The sequence below is a fragment of the Xyrauchen texanus genome, chromosome 31 (genome assembly GCF_025860055.1).
Source record: "Xyrauchen texanus isolate HMW12.3.18 chromosome 31, RBS_HiC_50CHRs, whole genome shotgun sequence".
In the NCBI taxonomy this organism is placed as follows: domain Eukaryota; kingdom Metazoa; phylum Chordata; class Actinopteri; order Cypriniformes; family Catostomidae; genus Xyrauchen; species Xyrauchen texanus.
In genome coordinates, this window is record NC_068306.1 from 16,500,732 (window position 1) to 16,523,570 (window position 22,839).

The 22,839-nt window shown below is 38.0% G+C and overlaps 4 protein-coding genes across 7 annotated transcripts in view; 1 reads left to right on the forward strand and 3 right to left on the reverse strand.

Moving 5' to 3' along the window:
- The window catches only part of LOC127625454 (malignant fibrous histiocytoma-amplified sequence 1 homolog), a 36,244-nt gene extending 30,747 nt beyond the window's left edge, over positions 1-5,497 (reverse strand). For both annotated transcript variants that reach the window (XR_007968287.1, XM_052100756.1), the window contains exon 1: positions 2,283-5,497. Coding sequence is in view for 1 of the 2 variants with exons in the window: in XM_052100756.1 (XP_051956716.1) it covers positions 2,283-5,127 (2,845 nt within the window). In the remaining variant the exon portion in view is untranslated. The remainder of the gene's footprint in view (positions 1-2,282) is intronic.
- A 961-nt stretch (positions 5,498-6,458) lies between these two features.
- Positions 6,459-10,503, reverse strand: LOC127625460 (3'-5' exoribonuclease 1-like). The gene is made up of 7 exons (XM_052100766.1): positions 10,192-10,503; positions 9,540-9,697; positions 9,185-9,401; positions 7,895-7,978; positions 7,654-7,763; positions 7,447-7,561; positions 6,459-7,171 (listed from the first exon to the last, which is right to left on the reverse strand). The coding sequence occupies exons 1-7, from the start codon at positions 10,285-10,287 to the stop codon at positions 6,929-6,931; spliced, it is 1,023 nt and encodes a 340-aa protein (XP_051956726.1). The 5' UTR covers positions 10,288-10,503; the 3' UTR covers positions 6,459-6,928.
- A 1,014-nt stretch (positions 10,504-11,517) lies between these two features.
- Positions 11,518-15,490, reverse strand: LOC127625461 (protein phosphatase 1 regulatory subunit 3B-like). Its single transcript, XM_052100767.1, has 2 exons — positions 15,361-15,490; positions 11,518-13,505 (listed from the first exon to the last, which is right to left on the reverse strand). The coding sequence occupies exon 2, from the start codon at positions 13,472-13,474 to the stop codon at positions 12,593-12,595; it is 882 nt and encodes a 293-aa protein (XP_051956727.1). The 5' UTR covers positions 13,475-13,505; positions 15,361-15,490; the 3' UTR covers positions 11,518-12,592.
- A 4,349-nt stretch (positions 15,491-19,839) lies between these two features.
- LOC127625453 (poly [ADP-ribose] polymerase tankyrase-1-like) overlaps positions 19,840-22,839 on the forward strand; it is a 156,621-nt gene continuing 153,621 nt past the window's right edge. For all 3 annotated transcript variants that reach the window (XM_052100753.1, XM_052100754.1, XM_052100755.1), the window contains exons 1-2: positions 19,840-20,322; positions 21,974-22,198. In XM_052100753.1, coding sequence (XP_051956713.1) covers positions 19,875-20,322; positions 21,974-22,198 — 673 coding nt within the window. In that variant the 5' untranslated portion in view covers positions 19,840-19,874. The remainder of the gene's footprint in view (positions 20,323-21,973; positions 22,199-22,839) is intronic.

Consider the following 22,839-nt stretch of genomic DNA (forward strand, 5'->3'; position numbering starts at 1 on the left):
CACATAAATCATTGACAACAATGTTGGCACTTGTAGTTCACGTAAGGCCAGACAATTTGCTCTGGAGTTTGCCTGAAAAGGGGGTATGATGGACACAGGATTGTGTTAAAGCGAGAATTCGCTTTATAAAATGGTCACCATTTACTCGCCCTCATTTAGTTATTAGGGAGAATGTTTGGGCCTACCTCAATCAGCATTCACTTTCAGTGTATTTTTCCCCCATACAATGAAAGTGAAAGTGAATGGTGACAAAGGCTGTCAGTCCCCAACACTACCTAATTTTCCTTGCATTTCATGGAAGAAACAATGTCATATAGGTGTGAAACATAATGAGGGTAAGTAAACGGCAACTGAATTTTCATTTTTGGGTGCACCAACTAAAATATTACAAATAGTTTTAACTATAAACATGAACTAGTGTGATTTTAGCTTGAAAAAACCTAGTAGGGCCAGCCTCAATTTTAAAGGGCACCTATTATGGAATTTTGAAAATTACCTTTCATGTAGTGTGTAACAGATTTAAGTGAACAGTTTTATAGTTTTATATATGAAAGTTAACCGTAAAAAAAGTTATTGTCTCTCAAAAGTAGGAGTTGACTCTGAGTCAATGTAATGAATCGATTTTCCAACGAGTCATTTTCCTTTTCGTTGTGACGTCAAGACGAAAAATTATCAAATTGTCTGCGCCCACTCATTGCGCGCGCAGACACCAGGGAAAACTTGAAAACATCTTGTCGACAACAAGACGCTGTGTTCTGAAGTGCATATCAAAAGCAACCTTTTTTTTCACTGCCCAGGGACGAGCATGTGAAGAATCAGTGGCTAGAGTTTATATTTACAACTATACCACACAAGTATAGCCCGAACCTTGTGCTGTGTTTGCGTCATTTTAATGACGATTGCTTTACGAACACGAATGCTTTCAAGTGTGGATTCGCCAGCCGGTTGATACTGAAGGAAGGTTCAGTACCAAGTTTATTTGGATCAGCTTCCTCCTCTGAATCACAACCTGTAAATATTATTAATAATTGTTGCTTTCATGTGTTTTTTAGCATGCTTAATAAGTATTTGTGTGTGTTGTGTAAGTTACGCTCAGCGCAGCTTCTAGGTCTCCAATGTCAATTTTTTTGAAATATGTGAAATGTTTGTCGATGTTATTGGAGTTATCATAAAGAATAGAGCAATAACTTGTAGTAACGCAGTGCTTTATCAATATGTTTATGCGTTGGGCTAACGCAAACAATAACTGATTGGGTGTTTACCACCGAACTTTGGGCTATGATCGCTAACATAAATCAACTCAAATTCCTTCTCTGATTTTGATTTTTTTACTACAAAGCGGTGATGGGCGTTCCGTTTCCGACAATCTCTGCACAGAGTATACCAATCACAACTGACTGGGTCATCTGACCAATCACCGCAGATTAGCGTCACGCAAAGGAGGGGTTTGGAAAAATGAGTCGTTGGACGAATCATTTGGGAGTTGGTGAGCAAATCAGGTAAACATAAATGCATATTATAAGACAACAAAAGTGTTTTTTGTCTTTGCATGCATGTAAAACTGTTGTTGGGGACTCCCAAAACAATATTAGGAACATTTTAAATGCCATAATAGGAGCCCTTTAAGGAAAAAAGACAATTTAGTCTTAATATTTGAATAGTTGCTATCTTAAACCTATGCTCACTGTCCTGTGCATTAAACCAGTGGCTACTGTGCTGTCCTCATCTGCTTTCCATGAAGAGAGGCATTTGATGTTACCATGGCAACCCGCTCCACTGCAGTGGCTGTACAAGTCTGTGTGCTCAGCAGCACAGCAGACAAGCTCATTTGTGTTTCTAGGTGTGGCTTCAAGTCCAGTGAAACCCCCCTCCTGTCTCATTCATTGTTTAGCCTAGATCCATCCCAAAATGATTTCATTTCATGCAGATTCACCCTTTAGTGCTTCAGTGTTTACTTGGCAATAAACCCAGACATAAGCTTCCATGATGACAGAACTGCAAAGATTACTTTGTTCCATCACTGCATTATTAGTTTTACCTTTATTTAATCTGAGATACATGACTGATAGATTTATTGCTTCATTACAATGTTGAACCGAAACAATGAAACTGGTCTCCAGCCATAAACTGTAAATGAATAATTAATATGGTAAAAAATGTAAACAAATTGATTTCAAATCACAACATCTCATCACAATCTGTCACCAGCATAAATGTTGTTAATATGTGTGGTTGTTGAGTGAAATGTCAAAACAAAACAAAAAGAAAATCAAAACACTAACCTGGAAAGGAATGTGGGTTTGGAGACCCTCTCTTCAGGCACTTGGAACACAGGACATGCACAGAGTAGTGAAGGCCAGGCCATTCCTGCAGAAGAAAGTTTAACTCTTCCACTAGAGGAATAATGGCTTGCCAAGCTGTCCAGATATTTGGCAAGGATGCATGGCTGGAAATCGAGAGGGTCCCAGCCTGCAATCTGTTCTGAGAGGGCTGGTAACTCACAGTCACAGGCACTTTACCCCGATACGCAAAGATGTGATGCTTTCCGTCGGATCGCTGCACCACGAGGCTGTTGATTTGCACACTATATCGAGCAAAAAGTCCAAGAGGGGTTAGAAAAGGAAACCTATATTCAATCTGCAGTTGTTCGACTGAGAAGAACTGACCAGGTATGGACGAACCCCCACTGGCCAAGGCCTCAGTATGGGGCTCCTCATTGCTGACCTGACTGGGGAACTTATACCAGACGGTGGCTCCATTAAGTGGCTTATTGTGAGGTTTGTTGACACAGTAGCAGACCCCCATCTTTTCCAGCAGTTCCATGATCAGATGCAAGTCCTGCTGTGTCTGTACTAAGGGTTTAAGCAGCAAACGAATGACATTTGATGGCAGCAGGCCGTGCGACAGAAAACCGTCCACATGACTGTGCATCTGTGTGGATCTGGCACTCACTTCATCATCTCCCTCAGCTTCAAGTTTCTCAAGCATTGTCGTGAGGTCCCTCTGAAAAAATACATTCAAGATGGCAATAAACCGTGGCAGATTGTGGAAGACATATTCCTTCAGTGTCAAGCTGTCTTCAAAGTACAAAAGTTTACCGCTCTCGTGTAGGTAGGAGAGAGCACTTTGCAGACGGTCCTCCGTCAGCCCTGCCTGCAAGCCCAATCGGGCCGAATCCCACCAGGAAAGCCATAAATCCTGTGGCTTAAAATGCAGCTCCTCAAGCATCTGCCATGATTTGGGTAGCACTCTATGAAGGTTGGGGAAAATCTCCTTGTGATCAGCAACCATCATGAGCTTCTCTTTCAAGTGCTGGATGTTCCTTTGTGCTGCCACACAGCTGACAGAAATTACTGGAGACAGGATTTGTAATCGATTGTTCAGCATATATTGCAACTGGGACTTCTTACGTCTCAAGTTTTTATCCGAGACCCCATAAAAGAGCACATGGGGGCTACAGGTTCGGACATCATAACCCTGTTCAAGGGCTTTTTCTAACTGCAAGTCAAGCACTCGCAAGCACTCAGTGTCCATCTTTTCCTGGAGTGAAATCTGTCTGTGAATATCCAGGCACATTTCTTCAATCTCAAACTCCTTACAAAGGTCAGAGTGGGTCCCCACAATGCACACAACAGCATGTGGCACCTTGGCACTGAGCAGGTGGAGAAAACACCCAATATGAGTGTAAAAGCTCTTTGATGTATATGATTTCAAATTAACCACCAAAACATAAAGAGCTCCAGGTGAGAGGAAAAAGGGTTTGATAAGATCGTAGTTCTGTTTACCTGATAAATCATACACAATAAATGTAAGACTACGATCAACATCCGCTACCCAGTTTGTAACATCAATTCCCCTACCACCAATAGCCACCTTGGTGTCTGATGGTTTACTGACAATGCATTGCCTGAGTGTGGTTTTCCCTGCACTTTTCTGGCCCATCATAACAAGTTTCAGTCTGGGTTTTACAGCAGTCTGGGAGTGTGCAAGCTCCTTCTGATAGGCAGCTATGTAGGGGATCCCTTTCATGCACACTTCATACGGAGGCTGAATGAGAGGATTATCCTTCACCTTCCAAATGTTAACTTTGGCAAGTTTTCCAAAATTGTCGGGAAGTATGGCAATTTGGTTACCCTGTAACACTAGCTCCTCTAATTTCCCCAGCTCTACAATAGAATCTGGAAGAAACGTTATCCTATTATTGTCCAACCACAAATTAGTGAGATTACAGAGCTGTCCTACCTCCTCGGGGAGGAAGGTCAGTTTATTACGGCTTAAATACAACTCCTCCAAACTAGCGATTTTGATAATAACCTGAGGGAAATCTTCAAAGGAGTTGGATGAGAGATTAAGCATTTTTAGCTTTTGTAGTTTTCCAAATGATTGCGGCAGGATTGTGAGAAAATTATTATCGAGCATCAGACTCTCCAAGTTCTGCAGATCACAGAATGTTTCAGGTAAGGAGGAGATATGGGTGCTGCTCAGCCACATGATTTTAACAGATTGAAGCATCATGACATTGCCAGGAAGACCCTCTAGTTTATTTCCAGAGCAGTCGAGCTCCTCCAGGTCACAGAGGGCAAGAATTTCAGAGGGGAAACGCTGCAGCTTGTTGTGATCCACATCAAGTGTTCTGAGCTTCCTGAGCTGGGAGAATGACCTGGGACAATCATGCAACTCATTAAAGCTGATATCCAGTTCCTCAAGACACTGCAAAGTCCCAATCTGAGATGGAAGAAATTTGATTTTGTTATGACTGATGCACAGCTTCTTAAGCCCCTTCAAAAGATCAATGTCTTCTGAAAAGTGGCCCAGCCAGTTGTGACTAATATCTAACTCAACCAATTGACTAAGTTGAAAAACTGCAGAAGGTACAGTGGCAAACTTGTTTCTGCGAAGAACAAGGATGCGAAGCTTTGTCAAGGTTGAGCCCAGTCCCTCTGGAAGCTCTTGCAGGGAGTTATTACCCAGATTGAGGACCTCGAGCTCTTTAATGTCCTCTGGTAATGTAATTGTCTGGCTGTTTTTGACGCTGAGAGTTAGCTGCAGATTGCTCCGCAGCTTCCTGGAGCGCAGAGCAGCATCCCTCCATAATTTGGCTGTCTTCAGGTTATTCTCCTCAGCCATCGTATTGCAGCTGCGCTCCTCGTTCTCATTGAGTGATCAATCACCAAGGTAGCATGCTGCTCCTTTCACTCGCTTCATCGATTCCATAGGAAACCAACATTCAGACGACGCTGATTTCATCTTCATAAGAAAATATTTTGTTTCTTCCAAAACGCATAAATGAAAACAGGGTTGGGCTGCGTTGTTTCACCCATCCTCTTTTTCTGCGCCATCGACCGCATAATAGAAACAACACGCGCGAATAAAGTCACATTAGCCCAGTTCGCGAGACTGGCGTTTCCGCCAGCGCGTCCTTTGAAACCACATGAGTAACTATCTAATATCCAGTGAGTTAGAATGAAAGAAGTGTAGCAGTCCTTCCCTGTGTGTCTCCGCCTATTCTCTGCGCATGCAGTCAGTGCTGAACGCTCAGAGAAGCAGCACTGAGTCAGAGCCATAAACCCGCCTTCTCTTCCCTGCTACAGACGCAACGCTCGCATTTAAATCTCTGATTGGTTGACTGTGTGGAGAAGTCGGGATTCGATGCGTAACGCTTAACGGGAGCGTTCTAGATTTGTCGCTCGCGTTCAGTACTCGTTTGTTTTGGTTTATATAACAATAAATCATATCCTGTTTATAGGAGCGTGAGATACTTAAATAAAAGCGGGCTTCAAAGACATATGTCTTCCAAATCTATTGGATAATATATGAAGGGGACTTTTTTCTTTGTGCAATCATAAGCACAAGAGGTAAAGAAAAACTAAAATATTATGATGGGAAAATTCAGCTGCAGTGATGCAAATACGCCCTACCAGTCTACTCATTGACTATGGATGGTGGGATTTGAGTTGTTTACGTTTATTTTAAGAGGTGTTGTTTGGTGCCATCTGCCGGACATGATGTCAACCTGCATCAGTCCTGATATATTACAGCACTACACAATTGAAATAGAAGCATGCTTCTCCAATTTGACGGTATGAAAAAATCCAATATTTCATGCACCTGTGAAACATTTCAATATAACACTAGCTATAAAGAATATTGATTGTGCTTAACTGTTAATTGGCATGCTGCTTCCTTGTCTATCTTGGTTATTGCATGGCCTTGATAAATTAAGAGATATGGTGCCTTAAATGGGAACTGTGAGTTGACAAACCATGCTACATAACCAAAAATATAGCTAAAGTTTAATAGCCTTTAAGGGTGCAAAGTACTTAATAAACACGTTTAAAATAAAATAAAACAATGTAGTTTACCTGCAAATCAGACCTCAAGCAAACAGGGATAAAGACTAAATATTTGCATGAAAATCTAAAACAAATTACAATAACATCATACAGTAATGTCTTACAAATTTATTGGCATAATATAAAAATTGAGCATTTTTGCTGTATACAGAGGATTACATTTCTAGTTTTGGAGCAAATGTTTTTTCGAGGATGTGCAACATGCATGTAAAAATCCTGTTATAACTAAAGGCAATTCGTTTTGTTTGCAACCTTTGTATTTCAGTTTGCAAGTACCTAAGTAACAGGTTTCAAAATACAGTTCATAAACTCTGGCTGTGAGGGTGAAAGCACAGCATCACCTCGCTGATCTTGAACCCTGATCCACTTAAATGTGAACATCTGCAGCAAAGGTTATGTCACAAATAAAAACAGCACACATTACTGGAGCAATTTTGAGAAAACTAAAATTGTCTGATGTACACAAAGTGTTTTTATACTTAAATGTGATCACCATGGCTGATCAATGCCCTCTGTTTTAATTCAGCACTGAGGATCATTTACATCGGGAATTCACTTTTTTTTGTATTCTCTTTTTAGTCTCTTCTCTTGGGATTTTGAGGTGCTGGTGCTCCTTCAATAGGGGCAGAGATGGGCACACTCCGTGGTTCCCCTGAATGCAAGCACTCGTTCACGCGCAGCTGACAGCCATCCTGCAGCATGTGAATAGCAATTCTGCCAATGTTGCGGGAGTCATCTAGTCCACAGTGGGGACTCCCTTCGTAATGCATGCCGAGATTCTCCAGCATGCAGATGAGTTTAGTCTGAGTACGTGGAACCTGAGAGAGACCAACATTATACTCATGAGAATCAATGTATTTTAACTGTCTGTTGAACTGTAATTATTAACTGCTACTCCCACAGCTCCAGTGTCATCTACAAAACATCAGACACTCCCAGTTTTAATTTATTCAAAGCATTTGAATATTTATGATATCAAAATCCTTCTATACGTACACTGAAATAAAACAAAAGCTTCCCTTATATGGTCCCATGCAAATATTATTCATTGCAATTTTGAAGAAATTAAGAAAAACTATACATGATATCATACCTTATAAAAGTTTCTATAAGACTTTCTGATATTGATCCATTTTCTGGCGAAATTTGGGTATCTGATGCGACTCAATCGGCATTGAGTATAAAGAAATTTTCCCATGTCCCATGACCTACGCAGAAAGACAGTTTGTATAAGAATTATTAAGAATGCCACTGCATACTGAATATAAGAAATGTCTAAAAAATTATACATCATTCTTACCCATGTGTCAAAAACATATAGCTGTACTTTGTGCCAAGTTCTTTCTGCTGTAGCCAAGAAACTGCTCGTTTTAGAACTGCATGAAATGTATTTGCCTCATCCACCATTTTCTAAGGGGGGGATCAAATGTTAAAAGTTTCTGAATAAGAACAAGAAAGGTCAAAGCAACAGCTAAAACATTTATTTCAAAATTGAACAAAAAGACATTATGTAATTCAATATACATTTAATGAAATCTTGCCTGTGTAATTCCTGTAAGTTTTACACAAAAATTAGACAGTTGTGGGTTAACCTCTGGCTTCACATACTCTTGAAATGAGTCTACCTGCAATGACAGGAAATAAATTACAAACTGAAAAGTCAAAACTAAAATCAGAGCATTGTAATGGAGCCAAGTCTCAGTCATTTCAAAGTAAGAGTCCACTGGATAATTCAGTCTTGAATATAGTTGTCAGACGTATAATTTCTGACTTGTTTAAAGTCCCGCATTATGCACCAAATCATATTTTTTTTCTTGGTGCTATCAGGATTGTGAATGCACAATAAACTAGGGATGGGTACAAGTACTCAGGTACTCAGATGCTGCAGCAATGATCGATCATGAAAACGATGATCGATAGTGATCGCGCATGATGTGATTTCTCAATTAAATCGAAATTCAGTGACAATTACCTGACAACTAAACACAAATATGTCAAAGAGGGTGCTTATTTTTAATTTTGAGATTGATTACGTTGTGATTTTGAACGGTACATTTATTGTCAGAGACGTCTCATAGCAACCAAACGGATATATGATGCTGCAATGCTATCGTTACGATGATCAAAAAAGAGAGTAATTAACTGTGTTTTGAACACCTGTCTCTGCAAAACGAAATTTGAAAATTTGAAAACTGACAGTCACTAAAATAAACTGGTGCGCACTTACTAAGATTATGGTAACCTGAAGGAAGAACAGACAGATGTGCATTGTGCACATTCTTGCAGAGTTGGTAAGTGAATCTTCACAAGACACAATATGATGCATTATATTTTGATTATGCAAACTTTTGTATATTTTGTAACAGATTATTATATAACAGCCAATAATAATGAATAGACGATACACTGGAACAACAAGACACAATGCAGCAGCCATATACATTTGTCAGACATGTTATTATATATACAGTTATGAACCTGTCATTGCCCCTCGAGTACTCGACAAGTAATTAGTCAGAGTAGACAAAATGCCCATCCCTACAATAAACTGCATTTTGGATTCTATTCATTTTGGACTCTTGAAGCATCTATGTTTGCGCTCATCATAGTACAGAAAGACTAAGAAAAGTTTTTGACATCTTTTTTGATTTGAAAACTATCAGCAAATTAATCGGTTATCAGCCTTTTCCACCGCCTTAGTTATCGTATCAGCAAAATCCACCAGTCGACCACTAATCTAAATGTAGTTCAAACACTTTTGGTGCATTGTCTGCATTTGCCTGGCAAGTATCAAGTACCTATGTGCCACACTATTTCCCTCACCAACTCACAATCTCCAAAGTGTGCGTGTCGATCAAAACCATGGGGAACTCAATGATTTCATGTAGGTAGTCAGGAGGGTTACTCTCCTCACACGTAGCCTCGAAATCCACCACACAGATGTAGTCATAGTATACATCACTGTTCCCATCTGCAGCAGCAGAATGCATCAGTTTCTGTTTTTTGTAGTAGTTTTTGAGGCGCTTCTTCAGCACATCCTTAACACCCCTGAAAAGACCGTAAATAAATAAAAATATTAGTGACAGATCAATATGACCGATTAATCTAAGATAATTAGCCATTTTAAGGTTATCAGATCAAAATATAAATTCTATTATATATATATATATAGCAATTCTTCAGTACCGTGTGTCAAGTTTCAGTTCAGCACATTTCGCCCGCAACTCTTCTCTGTTCATTCGGTTGATGGTGCCATTTGCCAGCGCAATCTCCTTATATATCGGGTCACTGAAATCTCCCTGATTCGGGGATGAAGGCTCCTGCACCTCATTTTTATCACAGGTCTGAGTAAGACAAGTAAAATGTAACATTGCTTTAGTGTCACCCTTGTGTTGTTCAAAACACCTATGACAATCTTTCTTCAGTGGAACACAAAAAGAGATGTCATGCAGAAAGCCTTAGTTAACATTTATTTTTACAATTTATGGAAGAAAGATGCAATGAAAATTAATAGTGACTGAGGTTGTTATTATGGTTTCCAACGAAGAATGGTAGTCATATGGGTTTGGAACTAAATGAGGGTGACTACATGTTGGCAGAATTAGTCTTTTTGAGTGAGATATCCCTGTGTCTTAAAACATTAAACTCACAATGAACCTCATTGTACCATCCGAATTGCCTTTTACATTTCTGGCGTTTCTTTACATGCAAGCAGTGCATATAAATAATGTTTCAACACTTTGCAAGCTGCATGCTTTTCGAAAAACAGCAATAATAAACATAATATTACAATCCAGATCAAGGACTAGAACTAAACTATCAGTGTTTAGACACTCACATTAGAGCAGCATCGTTCCTCTTGTTCTTTCCCAGACGCTGCAATCTCATTTGCAGGTTGACTGATGTCTTTCTGTGGCTCCATGTGTTGTGACATTAACTAGCTAATTTCAGGTACACTCATTTGTGTTTTTCGCGCGATAAAACTGTCTCTTTTAAGTAAAATTCGTCCTAGCGAAGAATACCGACGCTGAACGCTTGTCTCAAACTCTCGTCTATTTTGTATAGATATGACACACAATTACCCTATATGCAAAATTTTAAAACTTCTGATTAGCTACAGTTTTGTTAAATGTGTACCAGGCAACTGACTCTGTCGTCTGACGTTTGAACGTACAGGAAGCCGTAAATGATTGGCCGATCATTTAAAAAATAAAAGTCCCATTGGAGCAACAATTTTCAAAATAAAAGCACCCTGAGATCAATCTACAGCATTTGTGGCATATTTTGATTACTATAAAAATAATTTCGACTCGTCATTCGTTAATTAAAAAAATAACTGGCTGTTACAGTATGACACTTACATTGGATGTGAATGGGGCTAGTCTGTAAACATTAAAATATAAACTGATTCAAAAGCCACAAGATGAAAATATTTTAAATTCACATGATTATAGTGTCAAAAAATAAGGGATGTACTACTGTTACATATTTTACCAGATTACACGTTCACCTGCTTAATGTCATTTTGATAACAAAGTTAAAATATTTGTTTTAACTTGAACTTCACAGATACTTTAGTAAGTGATTTTGTCCACTTAAACCGTTATCATACTGCTCTTGAGTTGTACTTGCTATAGTTCACTTTCATGTTGCATCTCCATCACAGCAGCTTTGAGTAACAAATAACATACATTATAGGTTTACATATATGGGATAATATACCACTGCACAGAAAATTTACATGATATAGTAGTAATTAGTATACATAAAGTGGTCTTTTTTTCTTGTAACTAGCAAATAAATATATCATGGGTTAGTAAACTTAAATAGTTATGAATTACTTTGTAATTAAAACAACATTTATAATTATTTTAATTATTGTTTGATTCATAAGAGAAAATTGAGGAATACTCAAGTGTGGGTATAACTCCAAAGAAATGGATGAGGTAAGGGAGGTGGGATGAGGTTCCAGGTCACTGAAGCCTAGAGGTACACATTTAAGGGTAAATATAGGCATCTAAGTATGACATGTCAAAACGGTGTCACTGTGGAACTAAAATCAAAAGCTCATTATGAACACACCTATTACGACTTTACACTGAGCATTGATTTTACTTCTAAAGAGAGGAAACAAGTCAGAAGTCGGTTGCTTTCAAATGCCAATACTTTATTTACTGTTTTCAGTGACCAGAAAAAATTAAAACAATGCATTAAAATGCATGTATTGAACATACCAACTACTGCCAAAAGAACTTAACAACAATATATTTAAGGTGGTTCTTACACATCTAAATCCAATTACAAACAACAAACGTTAAAATGGATGAAAAGAAATTAACCATTGCAACAGAAATTAAAGTGCATTTTACCCAGAACAAATATATCAATACACATCAACTTAACTGCCAAACAAAACTTGTATCATAATCCTGTTGTGTAGAAAAATACAGTGAGAATAAGCCATATATATGATTTAAAAATTACAGAAACACAGTGACTAAGTTTTTCGTTCATCATTTAAAACTAGTTCAGGCAAAAATTTGAAAAGGTAGCTGAAGTAGCATATATGCACCTAGGCTGAAGTCCAATTTCATGGTCTCACATTTATGGGAAAACAATGATCTTTTCTTAGATAATTCTTTCTGTGCCGTTAGACTTTTCATATCAAAATCATGCTCAGTGATGACAATTTTGATCCCTGCCAGAAAAACAGCTTATTTCTTTAACCAAATTGTTATGGTCATTTACAGTTTAAATACTGCCCTGCAGATTCACTTACAATGTTAAGAATGCAATTAACACTGTACTATTTTATAAGGTGCATGGAAAGCAGTAGCACTGGAGGATTGTTAACAAATCCATACAAACCCCAGAATCAACATCAAGAACATACAACCCTGCATATAAACTGGCTTCAAAACATCTGATGGGCATTGGAAAATAGACACAAAATTTGCCTCAATTACATATTTGCATTGCTCCATAATCCGCATTTTTTAAAAATATAACATGTTCTGTTGCACAAAATAATTAATTGTTATTGACGATAAATATCTCAAATGTCCTTATTGCTATACATTCCAAGTCATAAGATTTAGAGTCCAAAGAACAACACAGAAGTTGCTGTGGTTTTTAAAGTCTTCCTGCAAGCTGGAAAGGTTACCCGTAAGAAAAATTTATTACGAGGCATTTCTCGCTTTACAACATCCAATGGATATGTAGACACTAAAGGTACACACCTAGTAATACGGACCTATTTCTTCATATCCAGCATAACTTGGCCAATTGGGAAAGATTCCATGTGAACATCTGGGACTTCCATATCGGTCAAAATTAATGTCCCAATCACTCACACCACATCGCTGATGGCCACCACTTGAGTCATTTGAACTCCTCTTCAGTGTTGACTGAATGATTCTGTAATTCTGCCCTTGGTTGTTATCCCAGATCGCAAAGCCATTGACCTCATAGCAGATGGCAAACTCAATGCATTCATGTGGAGGCACTTGATCAGGCAAATCTGCTTCGAACGAGAAGGTGTCACGGTCCGAGCCGGTGTAAGTGTCTTTAACGTACTGACATACTATGTCAGTGCAGCACTTCCAATCGTCAAACGTAATGCGAAGCTTAACCGACTTCTCAAAGGAAAGATTTTTGACTTTGACCGTGCCTGCAATAGATTTTTCCTTCAGCATGCAGTGCTCGAGGCAGACGTGATCATTTTCTATACGTTGGCGAAACTTTAAGTAATCTGCAGATGGCTGCTCAAAGTCAAGGCTTAACTTGCCCTTCCCCTCTGACAGAGTCAGCGAAGCTGTAAAAAACTGCTCAATGTTGGATGGGATGTCTATGGGGTCATTAAATTCAGAAAACATCTTCACCATCGTCAAGGCATGGCCCTTGTGATCAGCAAAAGAGACTTGTTTTTTGGCCTTCCCGGGCACCGCTAAAGGTGCACTGACCCCATTCAATTCTGACTGCCATCTAGGTGAGCTAAAACTAAGCTTGGTACTTTGACATTGATGTATACATGGCCGCAAGGGCCTGTTGTATTTAGCCGTCCTCGTGTTCAAGAACTCTTCATTTGACAGATAAAGCTGCGTGGCCAGTTCGATCGGCATGGTGAACTCGTTGGGAGGGCAGCCACACACACTGAAAATACAGAAACACATGACCATTAATTCCTTAGATTTATTTTCCCAGTCTGTGAATGTTGGTTGAACACTTGAGGAATGTCTCAAAACATCACCTTTTTATATGTCTCATGTATAGCCTATTTTTATAGAGCACAGCATGTAGTGTTTAATATAAATGCCATATGAAACAATTAAACATTTTGCACAGTATGTAGTGCTTAATATAAACTCAGTGTGAAATAATAAAATGTTAAGCAAAGAAAGCAATGAGTGGAACAAACAAATCAAACAAGTTAATCTGAGATGGAGGCCATGCCTTCATGGATCTTGTATGGCATATACTGCATGGAGAAACAACGAGATAAGGATGCACTGAGGATATTGTGCACCCTTTAGTGTTCACATTTACAATACATTTCAAAAATATATATATAAAAAAAACGAATTTACAATTAACTAAAGACTGAGATGTTAACGACAATAACTCAATTATATCATGTTGTTACATAAGGGTAGTGAGAAGAAACAAGTTTTTTTTCACAATACTTCATTTTCAGTAGATGCTTCATTAGTTAGAATGCACAAGCAACCACCAACTACATAATTAAGAGATGATTTTACCAAGTAAACCCTTTTGTTGTTTCTTTCATTTTGACCCCAACAACTTTTTATTTTATTTAATAGAATTACTTTACTTGGTTCACATATGGTATCTGAAAACATCAGAAAACACCATTTTATATATATATGGCACTCCTGTTTATTATATTTATGCATCAGTGGGAATTTCGTACACCAATACTCACTGCAGTTTGGCAGCTGAATGAAATACAGTTTCTCATGGCATTCTACTAATTGAGACCTTTCCAACAATAACACATGCCTATCTTATCTTTTTTATATTTTCACCAACTCTGAATATAATTGTGTTTGTAACATATTTGCATTTGTCAGCTCATTAATAATAGTCATTTAAGAATTGGTAGGATCAGCTATATTCATTGTAAAGTTCAGATATTAAACTTTAGAATGACACCAATTTTGTTCAGATCAAGCAAGTGGTTATTAATTTATGTAATTATTATATATATATTTTTTTTCTGCAGGGAGTGCCCCCCACTGGCCCAGTTTAATCTCAGTTCAATTAATCCTTCTATCAATTAAAAAAAAAATAATATATATATATATGTTCAAATAAGGAGTACAAAACCGGTCATAATTAAAACAAAAGAAGTTTTGAGATTAATAAACAATCTTAGTGGGCCAGTAATTTTTGACTGGGAACATAAAATGTGTTAGCAGAAAATGAACACACCACAAGGGTTAAATAACCACTGTCAAAGTTCAAATGATTTTCTCGCAAACCCTGCAAACATTGAACTAGTTTGGATATGATACATTGTATGTGCAGAAAATGGTCCATTGTAGTAACATGCATTGGCAAAGTAACTTTAGAAACAAATGGTTTAATTCACACCTGTTGGAGTTAATTTGCTAAAGCAGCATTCGCCTGGGTTACACATACCATCACGCCGTACCATACCACTTCCTTCATCAGAGTATCCTCTCCTGTATTTAAAAAGTTGATTTTCAAATAGTTATGCAAGATTGCGTTCCTTTCCCTTTTAAAGTTTTAAGCCTTATACCTCTGTGGTTTGGCCAGCGTGTGTCTCTTCCTGGTTTTGTAGTCGTTTCCCTAGGCACAGTTGTTTAATAAGAGTTCCCTCTCTACTACTACTAAAAATAAAAAAAACACACGTGCATGCTGGAACACGAATTAACTGTTTCATGATTTCGTAGTTCTTCGCTAACGTTTAACATTTAAATGGAGCGTGCAAAACCAAACGGGGCATGTATAAGTAGTTGCATACCTGTATTACGGTATTTGGAAATGGGTCAAACGTCTTCATAAAACCCAGTTTCGGCTCAGGGAGCATTAACCTCCTGCAGACTGATGTGCGCAACATGAGTGAGCTTGAATTTTGCCGGCACCAAAATGGCATTTTTGCCGACGATCAGTCCGTGTTCACGTGGACTACCTGCTTGCACCAATCATCGCAGAGAAGAAAGACATGCTTGTAACCCGGCTGGTCGATGGCTGTCACGTGACTTTTATGACTGGGGGGGGGGGGGTCAGTAGGTCAGCTCCCCCACCCCCATGGTGTAAAACGATCCAACACATTTCTTGCCAAAGACCCAACACCTTCAGCGTGGTTTCCCATTCTTTGAACCACATTTGAAAATAATTATATGACTCGATGAATTATTCAAAGTTTTTCCCCTTTAAATTAAATAGTTTTCTTGAGATAACTATCTTGTGTTAAAAGTATAGTTCACCCAAAAATAAGAATTCTCTCATAATTTACTCTAGATGCCATCCCAGATGTGTATGACTTTCTTTCATCTGCAGAACACAAATAAAGATTTTTAGAAGAATATCTCAGCTCTGTTGGTCCTCATAATGCAAGTGAATGGTGACCAGCTCTCAGAAGTTCCAAAAGGACATTAAGGCATAGAAGTAATCCATACGACTCCAGTGGCTAAATCCATATCTTCTCAAGCGATATGAAACTGTAGGTGAGGGTGAGAACTAGATCAATTTTTATGGTTTTTTTTTTTTTTTTTTTTGTTTACCATAAATCTCCACCTTTGACCAGCCCCAACCAATAGGTATCTGAATCTGAAAATTAAAGTCACTCCCACAACAGAATGTGGAAGCGAAAGTGAAAATGTAAATATCCAGTAATATAAAAAGGACTTAAATATTGATCTAATTCTCACCCACTACTATCATATCACTTTAGAAGATATGGATTTAACCTCTGCAGTCTTATGGATTACGTTTATGCATGCCATTATGTCCTTTTTGGAACTTCTGAGTTTTGGCGCCATTCACTTGCATATTGAGGAACCAAAGAGTTTAAATAATCTTCTAAATATCTTCATTTGTGTTCTGCAGAAGAAAGAAAGTCATACACCTCTGGGACGGCATCAGGGTGAGTAAATGAATGAGATAATTTTCATTTTTGGGAGAATTATTCCTTTAAATTATGTGAATCGTTCTTTGATATAGAGAGTTTGAAAATGGTAAAGTGAGACATATTATTGTATAATTAAAAAGGGTATGCTAAATGGTTAACTTTAATACTTAGAAGGCCTACTCAGTGTGCACTCAGGATTGTTTTTCCTGGCTGGGCCTCTTAAAAAAAGTGATATTTGAAAGCTGGAACAGTAAGTCTCTTTGCTTTTTCTTATCCTAATTCAGTTCCAATCAATGTTGTATACTAAATATACTTTGGCTTAATGATTGTGATTCTCTTTACAGCACAAACTGTATGATGTTAAATATCTAAAAAGTATTAAAACAGTCATTCATGGATAATTTTTCACAGTGATGCTTTACAAAGCTTTTGTATCTTATTTTTTCTCTCTCTAAGTATTTAGTATTTTATCTACCAGCCACAAACAGCAAAAAAGGAGAAGATGTTTAGGCAGAGGTTTTTTGAAATTGTGAACTAAAACAGACTTTGGAGAAGGCTAAAAGAAGAACAGTTGTTCAGGGTTGTTCATTTTGAATGAAAAGACAAATGATTTTTATGACTTTATATAAAAGACCTAAAGAGGTTAACAAGAGTTTAAATTAAGGAAAAGGTCCCGTATCTTTTCTTCTTTACTTGGCAAAATGTATTTTTTTAATGTGGAATATGCTTGATCACATGTGAAAAAATGATAACTAAAACCATTTTAACAGGAAATTGATTTTCCTTCCATAATGTGAACCACAGAAAAAAGTTATTTGATTAAGTTATTAAGTTAAGTTAATTGATCTAATCATCATATTACACCTAATATTATCACATTTGACTTTTAATGATTTTGCCCAATATCTAATTTCTGTCTGACAAAAACATAAATTATATTAACATATACTGACGTTGAATACAAGAGCAATTACTGGAAATAGAGTGCTTTTTTTATTTTTTTATTTACAGACGTGTTTACATCAAAGGGCACAGCAATTTGTAAGGTGGCTACAGGGGGTCAGTCGTGACTGACAGAACAGGGTGACATGGTACTTGTTTGCTCTAAAAGAAAATTATATCATAAAGAAGCAAAAACAAAACCTTACTAAAAAAGCAAAATAATCCTTGAGACTGTAGAATTGATAGATAGATAGATAGATAGATAGATAGATAGATAGATAGATAGATAGATAGATAGATAGATAGATAGATAGATAGATAGATAGATAGATAGATAGAGATAAAAAGTTCAAATGTCTGAGACCAATGATAGATTATATACACTAGTTATAGACTTAGACTAGTTATAGATATATAGAAAATATACTGTATTACACTTCCTTAATTATAAACATGAAGACAAACTCAAATAGCTTTGTAAACAGTAAAGGTGGTCTGTCTGTGTGATAAGAATGTCACGATTCGCATGCACACATAGACATTATGTAACAAGCATAAAGCTGGCTGAACCTTAGGAACTTTTATCCCGAATGCAGCAATAGTGTTTCAATATGGGTTGCCAAACATTTCAAAATAGCTGAGAGAGAGAAATTTCACCCCAGTGGGTCAACAGCGAGGTCATCACTCTTCCCATTCTGGCATCTGGCCAAATCACGATAGTTGAAACAGTTACAGAGGGGGAATCTTCTATTTTGTTTTTGTCAAAATTGGATCAGTGATGGTTGAGTTGCCCAATGAGGGTCAAGGAAATGCATAATAATCTTTGAATAAACAGCTGCTTATAACCAAGACAGACTTTAAGCCATGTCTTTGGACTTAATAGTGAAAAGAAAATAATTTTTACTTTAAAAAAAAAAAAAAAAAAAAAAACTTTGCCCTAATGAATTGTTCACAATAAGACCAGGAATGTGTGCATGATAGTCAATACCTTTTTATAATTACCCTTATTATTTTGAACAGTGGCGGTGAGTTGATACAATGACACCCAGGACAGAGAGGTTTGGCGACCTTGGTGTGCTCACATGTTAAGTTTGTACATTTGTACAGAGATTATTTCACCACTAAAGAACTAAATTGTGCCACAAATGAAAAAAAAAAAGAAAAAAGACTAAAACAGCAATTGCGAGTGGGGTGGCCAATGGGGTGGCCAGGCTTCGGCCCATGGTGCCCACGGCCACCCCTGGCCACCCCCAAGCTCCGCCACTGATTTTGAAGAATTTTGAGAATTACAGTTTAAAGGTGCACTCAGTTACTTTTTTAATTGTGTTGTCTAGGGCTTACAGTGACATCTAGCAGTGTGGATGCAGCATAATTCAGAATCAGTGTCAATTTCAGAGGCTATTGTAAAAATTCACTGTCCAATAACAGTGTGGCTTCTGAGATTAAGCGAGTAGTATTCGACTGGTCATGTGATCCTAACATGGCAGCTCCCATGAGGGGACCCTCTCCATAGAATAAAATTGCTTTTATAAGGTTAGGCAGGCTACTGATATGACTGGAGTCTTTATTGTCTCATGTGAGTGGTCATGATTATATAGATTTCAAGCAAACTTTTCACGTTGTCATTTATGGGGTATTGTTTGTAGAATTTTGAGGAAAATAATTAATTTAAGCCATTTTGGAATAAGGCTGTAAAATAACAAAATGCGGAAAAAGTGAAGTGCTGTGACTTTCAAATCAAAAGTGGGGAATTAGAATTTAAAAATACCTTTTTAAATAAAGCCAAAAGTTCAATGTGGCTGTAAAATAACAAAATGTGGAAAAAGTGAAGCATTGTGAATATTTTCCGGATGCTCTGTACATATGTCTTAAAATGACTACTGATATCTTTAGGAGTAAAATTAGCTTAATAAAGAAAAAAGCATTGAGTGCACCTTTAGGTGTACTATTAAACGTCATAAACACTGACGAGGATTTAAAATAAAAAAATAAAATATATACTCAAACAAGAAAGATGTTGCGAGCAGACACCCTGCTTGTCTAAATAAACAAATCTCTTCTTATGACAAACGCATACAATTCCCAAATTCTTTGTCTAAAATAAGTGTGAAGGCAAGAAACACACTGCTTATAAATCACAATGGTAACCATCTTACAAAATACCATCAATATGACTATAATAAATTTAATTAGAATAAATTATTATGGGAATCATTCAGAATCTTTCTGTCATTGTGTTTAATTTCATTTTTGGATGACAGATGCTGTTAATACCAAATTAGCACTTTTATGGTAGTTACATAACTAAGGCATTTTGATGGACACTATGGTTACCATGGTAATGTTATTTTGTAAGGGACACGCTTCACAAAAATAATTTTGAAACCGGAAGTTTTACTCTGATACTTCCCGGAAGATCACCCCGACTGTATTCGCTGCCAGAGGGGGATTTGTGTGCGAAAATGGCTACGTCCCGTCGCATTTCCCAGCACCAGCAACATCAAAACTTATCCTCCTCGCCAAGAACAGGCTCCAGTCCCCTCACCCCTCCAGAATCACCCCCAGATACCGGTGGAACCGCTGTTGGTGGGGAGTCGGAGAGCGTCGGGGACTCGGAGATTACTCCTGAAATCCCCGCTCCGCTACTCAGTAGCAGCAGCAGCAGCACCACCAGCTCCAGTAGCACTAGCTCATCTTCCACCGACGGGGGCAGTAGTGTGGGCTCCACTCCCGACTCCGGTCGTGCCAGTCCTGGAGGCAGCGTCTGCGGTACGAGTGGGGCTTTCAGGGAGCTGTTCGAGGCCTGCAGGAATGGGGACGTGTCTCGGGTGAAGAGGCTGGTGGATTCACTCAATGTAAACGCGAAGGACATGGCCGGGCGCAAATCCACCCCACTTCACTTCGCCGCTGGTGAATACACATGTATATTATGTTTGCGATCAAGCACGAGCTGGTAAGCAGCCAGATAGACGGTTTAGGTAAAGGTAGATGTCTAAACAGCAACTTTAAGGAGTTTAAAGGAAACTGGGACAAGGGGGATGAAGCAGAGTTTGGCCAAGTTGGCCATTAGGACAAACACGTTACTGCTAGTATTGGCAGCTCGTGTTTGTTTTCGTTGACTGCGCTGCCCGAAAGTGAATAAAGTTCAAGATTCAGACGTGATGAACTGCACCGATAATTGATTGATCGATCATAGCATTAAACAGTGGTAAAGTTACAGTTTGTACTCGACTGTTCAAAATGTGTTAACTTTGTTTCGATAATAGTACTGTAAACTGAAACTAGATCCTCGCAGAGGAAATATTTGTATGATTTTTTATATGTATTTTATAAATGTTTAGATTGCTTTCACATTTCTATATCATATCATATCATATATTGATATTACCCAGGGTTCCAAAGAGTGTCTACATTTTACTAGTATATTTAGTGGCAATATTTGCCCCCTGGATATGATTTTCAGGGGCGTTTTTACCTTTTATGAGGACATCTTCATTTAAATCAAACTGCCTCATATCAAATATATTACTTATATCAGTTCATTAATTCAAATTCTTAAGTTTGAGAATGTATTACATCTTACCTAAAGAATGAAATCAACATAAGCTCATTTATGCTATATCAGAGGGGGCCTAGGTAGCTCAGCGAGTATTGACACTGACTACCACTCCTGGAGTTGTGAATTGGACCACCTTGTGGTAGCGATTAGTTGTTCTCACTCTCAGTGGGGCACGTGGTATGTTGTGCGTGGAGAGTAGCATGAGGCTCCGCATGCTGTGAGTCTCCACGATTTCATGCACAACGAGCCGTGTGATAAGATGTGCGGATTGACTGTCTCAGAAGCGGAGGCAACTGAGACTTGTCTTCCGCCACACGGATTGAGGTGAGTAACCGCGCCACCGCGAGGACCTACTAGGACCTAAGTAGTGGGAATTGGGCATTTCAAATTGGGATAAAATGGGATAAAAAGAACTATATCAGAAGAATGCATTGAGGTCATTTTTTGCTCCCACCTTTAGAATTTTGGGGGCTTTCATCATTTTTGGTGGCATTTTATCCCCAAACCCACCTTAATTTCTGACCCTGGTTTAAACAGTCATGGAAACCCTGTAAACATCTGGACATTTTTAAAATATGATTTTCAGGCTTGGAAAAGTCATGCAACATTTTTAAAATAATAAAACCCCATTGAAATGTCTTTAATTAAAGTCCATATTTTGTCATTATTCTCATCTGTAAAATATTTCAAAAGCTAGAAATTGCTCTTTGTGGGTGCAATCTCTATAAAAGTATTTTTAATCTTTTAATTTGATCATTGTTTTGGTGTATTGTGAAAAAACTGGCTTAGTTCCGTCCTATTCGTAGCCAGTCGTATTCTTAGTCTATAGCATGCCAAACCTAAATTCAAAAGTTATTGAACATGTTCTGATATCATAGTTTAAGTCACAGCACAGTACAAAGCTTATAATTGTCTTCTTGGTAAGGCATGATGTGCTTGTAAAACTTAAAGACATGAAAAAACGTTGGTGGTTCCATGAAGAGATATGGTTGTGTCTTGCAGGTTTTGGAAGGAAAGATGTTGTCGAGCATCTTCTGCAGACGGGGGCAAATGTGCATGCGCGAGACGATGGAGGGTTGATCCCTCTGCACAACGCATGTTCATTTGGCCATGCTGAGGTGGTCAGCTTGCTGCTCTGTCAGGGGGGCGATCCTAATGCCAGAGACAACTGGAATTACACTCCGCTTCATGAAGCTGCCATCAAGGGTAAAATCGATGTATGCATCGGTAAGTCCCTCGCCTCTGAATTTTAAGTTACAAAAAAGCCAATATGCAGAGATTTTGTTTGGTTGCTTTCAGCGTCTAAAATTAACTTTCTGCCACACCTGCAAATGTGAATTGCAAATGTTTTTTTTATTTTGTTTGGCTTTGATTTTAATTGAATTCATGTAACTAACATCAGTAAGGGGCAGATTATCATTCTTACAATTTGACTTGAATATATGTTGTAGTTCCTAAAAAACAATTACTGGCCAACTGTTGAATAACTGTTTTAATTACTTGCCAACACAAATATTATTTGGTCCTTGGAAAGTGTTAATGTTGGACCCTGATTGCATTACTTGACAAAGTATTTAAGCATATACGTTTCAAAAACATAAATTCAAACATGTTTCCAGAGTAGAGTGTGCTGGTTTGACCATGTTGTATTTAGCTTGTGAACGTGTCAGCTATGTAAATTTAAGAGACGGACGGTACAATCTCACCTTATTGAATTCTGAAGATGTATGACTTTAATTCTTCCTGTGTTGTGCCTGAGGAGCAGGTCGGTTAATCATGTGGCATTCTTCACAGATTAGCTGCTGTGACTGACGCTATTACACTGCACTCTGTCATTAATCAGATCTTTACTGCTTGGTATTCATGAG